The sequence below is a fragment of the Sorex araneus genome, chromosome 1 (assembly GCF_027595985.1).
Source record: "Sorex araneus isolate mSorAra2 chromosome 1, mSorAra2.pri, whole genome shotgun sequence".
NCBI lineage: Eukaryota > Metazoa > Chordata > Mammalia > Eulipotyphla > Soricidae > Sorex > Sorex araneus.
In genome coordinates this window covers 137,793,033-137,802,954 of record NC_073302.1, presented here as the reverse complement: position 1 = coordinate 137,802,954, position 9,922 = coordinate 137,793,033, and the positions used below count along the sequence as shown (strand labels likewise).

Genomic DNA, 9,922 nt, shown 5'->3' with positions numbered 1-9,922 from the left:
CAAACGCCCTACCCGCTGTGCTATCTCTCCAGCCCTGTTTTTTTTTTTTTTAATTTTTTTTTGGCTCACACCCAGCAATGCTCAGGGGTTACTCCTGGATTTGCATTCAGGAATTACTCCTGGCAGTGCTTGGGGGACCATATGGGATGCTGAGGATCGAACTCGGGTCGGCCCCGTGCAAGGCAAACACCCTACCCGCTGTGCTATCGCTCTGGCCCCAGCACCTCAATATTTTAAAAAAAATAACTACATGCATGATATGAGGTAGGGGGCATTTGCTTTGCACACAGCTAAGCAGGGTTTGATCCCCAGCACTCCATAGGTCCCTTAAGTCTGCCAGGAGTGATCCCTGAGTGCAGAGCCAGGAGTAAGCCCTTAGCAATGCTGGTTGTGGCCTCAAAGCCAAACCAAACCAAAAACCCTCAAAAAAAAAAAAAAACCTACCACTGCAATATGCTTGGATATATATATGTGTGTATATGTATATATATAATTATATATTAAATTAAGCTTAAAATTTAAAAAATAGGTATCAACATGGGTATGTGGAAAGTATTCAGTTATTCAACATTTTTTGGAGAATATCTCTTAAATGTAAGCAACTGACTTAGAAAATCAATTTGGGTTGCTTTACAAAGATATGCTAGCCGATTGTGCCTATTTTATAAAACGCATCCTTGATTTAAGGGTTAGGTAGATTCTCGTGTCTAAGAACCAGGTTCCCTTCATTTTAAAAATAACAAAGTGAGGATTCACTTTCTTCAACTCTGAATGTTCTGTTTTTTTCAATCACTGTGCAGACTGTTTCCCTTCAATAAACAATTTTTATTTAGGTAAAACTTATTATAATGAATTAGTCTTCTCAAAGAGTAGTCATTCATGACAACAACAAAAATACTAGAGTGTCACACAGGAAAAGTATTTGCAAAACTGTAAATAATTTGATCTCATAGAGAGAGGACTTAATATCATCTTAGTTCAAAGTCATGTTTAGAAATAATATCAAAAGACAGTTCTAGATTTCTGCAAACTGGAAGTACACAGTATGGTTTATTTCCCATACACTGTATTTACTATTTTATTTTATTTTTGTATTTACTATTTTAAAAATTAATCAACATGCTTGAAAACCAGATTTTACATAAAATTTTTCCATATAAAAACTTTCATGTGTTTGGGGTGGGGGTGGTGGGAGGGATGCTTGGAACATTGGTGGAGGAAAATGGGCACCGGTGGAGGGATGTAAACCAAATCCAAACATGAAAGTTCATAAGTTTGTAACTGTACCTCACGGTGATTCACTAATAAAAATTAAAAAAAAAAAAACTTTCATGTGGTTCTTGGAAAACCAGACTATCTAGGAGTCTTGTGGGTTCACATTTTGATGCAAAAGTGAGTTTTTGGGGCTGGAGTGATAGCACAGCAGGTAGGGCGTTTGCGTTGCATGCAGCCGACCCGGGTTCGATTCCCAGCATCCCATATCGTCCCCTGAGCACGGCCAGGGGTCATTCCTGAGTGCAGAGCCAGGAATGACCCCTGAGCATCGCTGGGTGTGACCCAAAAAGCAAAAAACAAAAAACAAACAAACAAAAAAAAGTGAGTTTTAGTGATAATATATTGGGTAAGGCACTTTCCTTTCACAAGCCTGCCCTATGTTTGATCCCTGGCACTCCATATGGTCCTCAGAGCCTGTCAGGAATGATCCTTGAGTGCAGAATCAGGAATAAGCCCTGAGCATCGCCAGTTGTGGCTCCAAAACAAAATCAAAATACAACCCCAAAAAGTGAGTTTGCTGCAAGTAAGCAGCATCTGTTCCAATTGGAGAATTACTTACTATCTAGTGGTTTACTCTTGTCTCTGCTTTTGTCTTCTCCCCTTCATTGCACTGCCTACCATTAGATACTTGGGTTTGAAATATTAAATTTAGAGAGTTATCGGCTGTCATGGATGGTCACCAAAACAGACAGTGATGGAAATCTGTTAGGTGTGAAACTACTCCATTTTTATTTCACTACCACTGCAGGTAAATTGCTTCAAGATGTCCACAAGAGTGATGGTGGCAAAATTCAAAATAACGGTGGTGGGAAGCTTTAATTGTAGTGGGATTGGAGTCGGAATCACTGTATTATTCTATCACTGTAATCCCATTGATCATCGATTTGTTCGAACGGGCACCAGTAATGTCTCCATTGTGAGACTTGTTGTTACTGTTTTTGGAATATCGAATATGTCACGGGTAGCTATTCTTGGTAGCTTGCCAGGCTCTCTGAGAGGGACGGAGGAATTGAACCTCCGTTGGCTGCGTGCAAGGCAAACGCCTTACCTGCTGTGCTATCGCTCCAGCCGGGGTGTCAGAATATTGAATGTAATAAATTATTGTGAACAACTTTATAAAAATAAAATTAAGAAAGTTAAAAAAAAAAAAGATGTTCCAAAAATCATGTTTCTACGGAGAATTTCTTATTTCTCCCCAAAGGCAATGAGAATAACAAGGAGTTGTATTTTCTTTTGTTCTGCTATTTCATGCTTTGCTTTGGCTCTCTAAAGCTGTAGTCAAATCTATAAGTTGAACTCTCAGTGTGCTACATCTCATTACCTGCCATACTGTTAGTCTATTTTTTCCTTTCAGGTGATAACCCCCTAGTCTAATTAGTTTCCTTCATCCTATTTTTTTATATTTCCTTTTTTGTATATTTTACTGCAAGCCATCGGGAATCACACATTCATAATCCTTACTGGGTGGGTGCTCCCCCGCCAAAAAACGGTTGGAGGACCCATTTTATTTTGCTTCCCCATAGGAGATTGATTTGTTTTGCATTCTTATTGATCTAGTTCCCATACACCCCGTGTAATAATAACTTACTTAAAAAAATTTTTTTTGTTCACTTTTGGACATACCTGGCAGTGCTCAGGGTTTACTCCTGGAAGGGCTCAAGAGATCACCTGCAGTGCTGAAAATGAAACCTGGGCGAGCCTCATGTGAGGCCTTACCCTCACTATCTCCCCACCCTCCATACTAAAAATTTAAGGCATAGAGACATTCCTGGTGATACCTTTCATCCCCAGCATCCAGCATGGGACTCGCTTTTTATATAATGACACCTGTTGTGTAGGTAACAGGATAATAGCAATAAAATGTGATCTTTAATTTCAACTTCCTGGAACAAGGGAACTTTTTATTTGTACCAACTTCTGGAAGTTTTTCCAACAATAAGAATAAAGATTCATGTACATACACATTTTATCATAAAAGGAATATGGGACGCAAGACTGGATAGTATATCATAATAAGAGAAAACTGTTGTGTCCTAAGCTGAGTGAATTAATTAAGCATCACATTTGTATGAATCTTTCTTTACACAAGGATGACATAAACATTTTACTGTGATGGAGTGCAGATAAGCAAACACGCATACAAAACCTTTACAATTTAATAAAGAGATTCTGCTGAAGTTAATTTCATGCAAGTGGAGGCGTCTGTACATTTCTGGAATGGCAAAATGGAACCGAGGGCTACAATTATAGCTGCATTTGCTAGGAAGTGACAGTTGCTCCTGATCTTCGGTACCTGGGGCTGACTATTGTCATGGAGATGCTTTTGTCATGGATTCACGGCCAGTCTATGGTCAAACAGCTCACAGTACTATCTAAGGGCTCCGTCCACAGGGCATGCTCATGACCCTGTTTCCAAAGTTAATCGTTTGAACTCAATTTTCAAACTCACTTTTTACTATGAAAACTCCTACGCCTGAGTGAGGACTGTGCATATGATGTGTGCCAACAAGCCTCTAGTTTCAAAGTTCAGCTGTTTTTGAGTTATTTGACTGGACAAAAGGTCGAAAGATATCTTTCACAGCAGGGAAAGTGTAATTTTCCATGGCTTTATGATGTTTTGAAATGGTTGAAGTGATCTTCCCCTAAAATTTCCATACATAAATAACTTTTACCAGTGGAGTGAATTTCATTTTGAAATGCCTTGGCAAAAATGTGCAACCAAGCCCTCTCCCCTCCTGTCCAAGATCCAGACTCTTGCCTCATCCTACATTTGTGCCCTTAGAGGGAGGATGAAGGCCACCCTGGGTTTAAAGTCAGATCAACCATGTTTGGAATAAAAATATGAACATTTTCAGCTTCTTAAAAATCTCTTCATTTGTGATATTAAATACTCAACTCCATCACTTACCATCTACAGTTTAACAGTTGGAGAAGAGGCCTGTCGTCTGAGGTTGCTCTCCAAGTCTCCAGAGGACCCCACCACACTATTTTGATTTGGTTTGAACCTTATCAATGGACCGTGGGGGCAGACTTGACTTTTCCAAAAGTTTTCTCTTTCATACACATTATTTCTGGTCTCAACACAATCCTGTTCCAGGCAAGCCGACTTCTTATAGGATTTACCTCTGTGGAGGCTAACAGTCACTGGCGAATATTGGAGAATGTTTTTTGGAGTGCTTTGCTGAGTTGTTCTAAGTGACCTATCTAGAGTTAGCTGCCTTTCTCCAGTGGCGATTAAGCAGCCGTAAGGCATGGACAGGAGCATATATAAACCAGTTAACCTTGTCCTCCTGCTCCCAACTCACCCCGCCTCCACCCCCCTTGTCCCCGGAGCTAGTTTCCTTTTACTAACCCTAAGCAAACGTTAACTGTTTGGGGAAGGGTAGACAGTAGGGCATTTTTGAGATTCGGTTCAGGGTCTTTGATTTGTATTTCCGTCCTTCCAAAGGTCCTTCTGGGTCATCTGCTGGACTGCTTAGTGATAACCTATGTTACCTGAAAAAAAAATTTTTTTTGGGGGGGGTGTACTTTACATTTTACAAGGCGCATCTTTGTAATGGGCTAATCATCATCCCTTCCTTGCTGCTTAGGGCTTGCCTTCTCTTGGGTACCGTCACAACTTTCCAGAGCCTGTCGGGACACCTGCAGCGTCCACTCTCAGAGCCAGCGTAGGTGGTCTACAGCCCTCATTTCTATTGGTCTCCACAGCAAAGTGCCGGGAAGCTTTCAGTGGGGCTGTGCCGTCCAGCGGCCACTTGTCCCTTCTCGTGGGTCTTCGCCCCGCTCCGTCGATGCCCCTTCCTTTAGCCGGGAGTAGGGGGGGTAGGACAATCTGTTGACTAGTCCCCAGGGAGTCTCCAGCCTGCCTCCTCCACGCCCTTCCGGACCCCCGGGGTCGGCCGCCCGGTCCTCAGCCTCCCCGGGCCTCGGCCGTCGGGCCGTGGCTGTGTCCCGCGCCCGTGCTCCCATCCGTCTACTCCGCTAGTCTCGGATCCCGCTGGAACTTCGGGAGTCTACCGGGGCAGAGGCGTCCCCTGAACGCGACCGGCGGGTCGCGGCGCCGGCAGCGGGCGCCGAGCGCAGGGGCACCGCTCCGGGGGCTCCGGCGGGGTGGGCGTGCGAGCGGGGCCGGGGGCGTCGCGGGCCGCCCTGCCCTATAAGGGGCCGAGCCGCCTCCGCCGCCGGGCGGGTGCCGGGCAGACGGCGGCGGCGGCTGCGATTGGCTCAGGCGCCCCATCCGGGGACTGGGCTCGGCGCTGCTCGTTCGCCCTAAAGGTACCAATATGGCGGAGGTGAGCGGAGAAACCGGGCAGGAGCGGCCGGGCTGGGGCGGGCGTCCAGCGGCCCCCCGCAGTTCCGAAGCCGACTTGGGGGGCACCCGGGGCGCTTCTCGCGGCCCCGCGGCGGGCGGCGTGGCGGCGCGGGGGGCCGCGGGGCGGCGACGGGCGGCGGCGGGGCCGGCCGGGGGGCGGGAGCGGGCGCGGGAGCGGTCTCCCTCCGGGACTAGGCCGCGGCGGCTCCGGCCCCGAGCCGGCCGGGAGCCGGTGGCCCGGAGCCGCGGAGCCCGGCTCCGGGGGACGGCGCGGTGTCGCGGCCCCGGGCCGCCGCCGCGGGCCGCCGGAGCCTCTCTGCGCCGCCTCCCCGGGGCCGGGGTGGGTGGAAACCGGCCGAGCTCCCCCCCACCCCCTCCCTCCGCGGCCGAATTGCAAAGCGGGGAGCGGGCTGCGCCACTGCCCTGCGGGAGGAGAACTCCGTCAGCCCGGCCCCGCGGACCCCGGCTGCGGTGCCGCCGAGCCCGGCGCTCCACTTTGCGGCGGGCGCAGCGGCGAGCGAGATGCACGGCCGCCGGGCTTCGCGGGAGGCGAGCGGGACACCCCGTCCCGCAGCTCGGGAGGTGCGGGAGCGCCGGAGGCGTCCGAGAGCCGACCCGGGCCGTCGACGCTCTTTGCGGGGGTCCCCCGTAGCCCCACTTTCCTCTGGGGTGGAGGTAGGAGGTCGGGCTGGCGAAGCTACGCGGGCCGAGCCCCCCCCCCCCCCCAGCCCTGGGACTGGTGGTCGAGGTGGCGGTGTGTGTGTCGGGGGGAGGTGGTGGAAGGTGGGGGTGCCATAGAAGCCCCCAGGCTCGCCGGCCGGGGGATCTGGAGGACCCCGGGGAAGGACTGAACACCTCGGAAAGAACTAGCTTCTGGGGGGGGGGGGGGTTACTGATGGCCCGCGTCGTCGGACCCAGGAGAGGGGGCGGGAAAGGCCGGAGGTGGGGTGGGGGGGGACGACGCGCGCTCTGGCTTCGGGCCGTGTCGAACTGCGAGCCCGCCCGCGCTCGGGGGGTGGGGTTGGGGGGAGCTCAGGATAGCGGCGGAGAAGGGGGGCTCCCGGAGACTCGATGGGTCCAGAAAGGGCTCGACTGCCGAGCCCCCTTCTGGGAGTGTTGCGTGACGAGGTGTGCTTGGGGACCGTGAAAAGCCGGGTGGAATTTGGAGGGGGGGGTGGTGGGAGGGAGGTCCCCCGTGTTGGCGGGGATCGGGCGGCCGATGCTGCGAGCCGCCGTCTGGGTTCGGCTGCTCCGCGGTGCAACTTGCAGCGCTCCAAAGGGGGCGGTTTGGAGTTGCGCGTTAGATAGACTCCGGGGCTCCGTCCCGGGCTCTGCGAGTTCGCACGCTGGGGACCCGGGGAGGAAGGCGAGACAGCCAAGAGGGGCCCGAGAGGGGCCCGAGAGGGGCCGGGAGCGTTCGGAGCCGAGCTGCGTCTTTGCACTTTTGGCAGCTGCGGTGGAGCGCGGGACTCCGCCTCTTCTGCGCCCCGCCGCCGGCGCAGCCTCCTACCCGCCTAGCGATCTAACCCACGTTATTTTCTCTCTCTCTCTCCCTCTCCCCCCCCTTAGGCTTCTTTTGGAAGTTCGAGCCCAGGTTTGTCCTGTTTTCTCACCTCCAGTGGGCCCCCGGAGGGTAACGGGCTTTCCAAAAATCTGTTGCTAAAGGTTTTTCTCACAAAAATTAGCCCTGCGAGTTTTTTCATCACTTGGTGTTAGAGTTTTAATGTACGTTTGGTAATTAAGTTTTCCGAGGAAGAAGTAGTCTACTACACCCCCCCCTTGTATACACGTTGAAAAAATATGTATGTATGTATGTATTTTTTTAAAAAGCTGATGATAGACTTGTTTAATGCCTTTAATTCGGACATATCTTTTTTTTTCCTCCAAGCCTGAACCAGCCAATCCCTGATCAGCTTTTCCCTCGCTAGCAATTTAGAGAGTTTCAATTTTGCTTTCCTGAGAAGTTGATTTTTTGTCAGAACTTTGACATTGCTTATACTAATTGTTGATCATGATTCCCCGTTTCAGGATTGTCATATAAGTTTTTTATAACCTAGAGCCGTCGAATAGATTACTTTTAAATGGAAAGTTAGGTAAAGGTATCTTAGAAAAGTACAGTCTTCAAGTTTGGCACAGGAGAACAGCAAAGCAAAAAAAAAAAAAAAAAATTTGTTTTTGGTTTTGGGCCACGTACGGCTGTGCTCAGTGCTTACTCCTGGCCCTGCACAAATCAGTCTTGGCGGGGCTTCAGAGACCATATGAAATGCTGGGAACAGAACCTGGGTGGATGGGTGCAAGGTAAGGCCCCTCTCCGCTGTACTATCTTTCCCATCCCCAATATAGAATTTTTGAAGCATGTCTCCTTTGGCTGCCTTTTCGCCCGCCCAAGACTCCAGAAAAGGTGCCGCAGAATGAGCCCAATTTATTTTATATCTGAAGAGACTTTATTGAGAGCCACCCATCTGAAGTCTGTCCAGGCAGAGCCTGGATGGACTCCCAGGTCTTAGAACTTGGTGCCCAATGGTGAACAGTTCATTGTATTAAAAATAGCTATGGGGTGGGATCAGGTAGGACGTTTGCCTTTCGTGGCCGTCCCAGGTTTGATCTGCGGCATCTCATATGGTCCTCCGAGCACCGCCAGGAGTAATTCCTGAGCACAGAGCCTTGAGTAACCCCTGAGCATCGCAGGGTCTGACCCCCAAAAGCCAAAAAATAAAAATAAAACAAAAAAAAAGCAACTTCTTTACATTGAAATTTTGTTTTTAAAAACTCTTATTTTTGAGACAATTTTTGTTGTTATTAGCTGGTTCCAGGAAAAGAATATTTATGTATGTGATGCCAAACATCTGGATGATAATGGAAATTTTCCATGTTTCATCAGTCTGCCTTTAAGAAGTAGTCATCCATGGAAGTGGGGGGGAGGAGAAGCTGAAAGATAGCTAGGTTTTGGTGTTTAAACAGATTCATAACCGGTTTTTAGTTACTTAGCTGCTCTATTAGAGCATTTTAGAGCTAGGAGAAATTTTAGAGGCCATCTAAGCCAACCCTACATAATTTACAAATGAAAAATTGAACTTCAGGCCAGAAAGTTACTTCTGTCAGGTTTCAGATACCTGGGATAGAGCCAGGATTAGCTGGTTTGGGCCGCAATTTTTGTTGCTTATTGAATAACTTCTGTGCTAGGGATGATTCCTGTCTGCTCTGTGAGGTGGTAAGAGGGTGACAGAATGCAAGAGTTTTGCCCTCAAAAGAGGGAGAAAAGTTGCATCTGTTTCCTCCCTCGCATTTTAGCATGCTATAGAGACTTCCAGAAATTTCTTCCCTGCCCCCCAAAAAACTGTGATGTGGATGTATGTTTTTCAGCTATTTGATAAACATGCATTTTTCTCTTTAAAAATTAAATTGAAACCATAATATTTCAACAGGTTTTCGGATGGATGAATAGATAATGTCTTTTAACATTAAAGAAATTAAGTTCCATACAATTTTTTTGTTTTAGAACTAATGGTTAAATTTCCTAAAAGTCATAGTCTGAAAAATTGAATTGTGTTTGAGGTATTTTCCATGGTGAAAAATCTTTGACCTAGTTAGTAATCTTACATTATTCTTAACTATTTGGAATTTTAAATATCAAATAGTTTGACCAAAAATTTGAATCAAACTATGTTGCAGATGCTTCTTTCTACTTTTCCATTTCTCTGCTCCCAAAATCCTGATCTTTCCTTCTTTACTTAGAGAATCACTAATCTAATAAAAATTGATGCCTTAAATTTTAAGATGGGGAAATCCTATTTTTCAAAATATTGATTTTATTTGTTTGAAATTATGGATTCAATTTCCCCACTTGTTTTTTTAAAATATCCTATTGCTGTCATATTTGCTATTTAAAAAACTAGCAATAAAATTTGGTTAATTCAGGCTGCAAATGGGGCTTTATCTTCCAAAGCCTTTCCAGATGATTTTGTAAATCCATTCATTATAATCTTAAGAACTTTATTAGTAATCCAAAAGCTGTTATGCTCTATGGTTTGATGCTTCCTTCTTACAGAGAAGTACTGTTAGTGTAGTCATACATGTGAAAGTAATATACTGCTTTTATTTTTATTTACTTATTTATTTGGGGGGCACACCCAGTGATGCTCAGGGGTTAGTCCTGTCTCTGCACTCAGGAATTATTCGTGGCAGTGCTCCGGGGACCATATGGGATGCCAGATAACAATCTCAGGTCAGCCATGTGCAAGGCAAGCACCCTCCCACCCACCTACTGTACTATCTCTCCAGCCACTAAGATGGTGCTTTTAAAGATGGAATTATTATGTAGTTGCCTCACAGAAA

General features: G+C 47.3%; 1 protein-coding gene across 2 annotated transcripts in view; it reads left to right on the top strand.

The window, feature by feature from the left end:
• The first annotated feature begins 5,519 nt into the window (after positions 1-5,519).
• The window catches only part of MIER3 (MIER family member 3), a 34,140-nt gene continuing 29,737 nt past the window's right edge, over positions 5,520-9,922 (top strand). For both annotated transcript variants that reach the window (XM_055120780.1, XM_055120772.1), the window contains exons 1-2: positions 5,520-5,567; positions 7,157-7,181. In XM_055120780.1, coding sequence (XP_054976755.1) covers positions 5,559-5,567; positions 7,157-7,181 — 34 coding nt within the window. In that variant the 5' untranslated portion in view covers positions 5,520-5,558. The remainder of the gene's footprint in view (positions 5,568-7,156; positions 7,182-9,922) is intronic.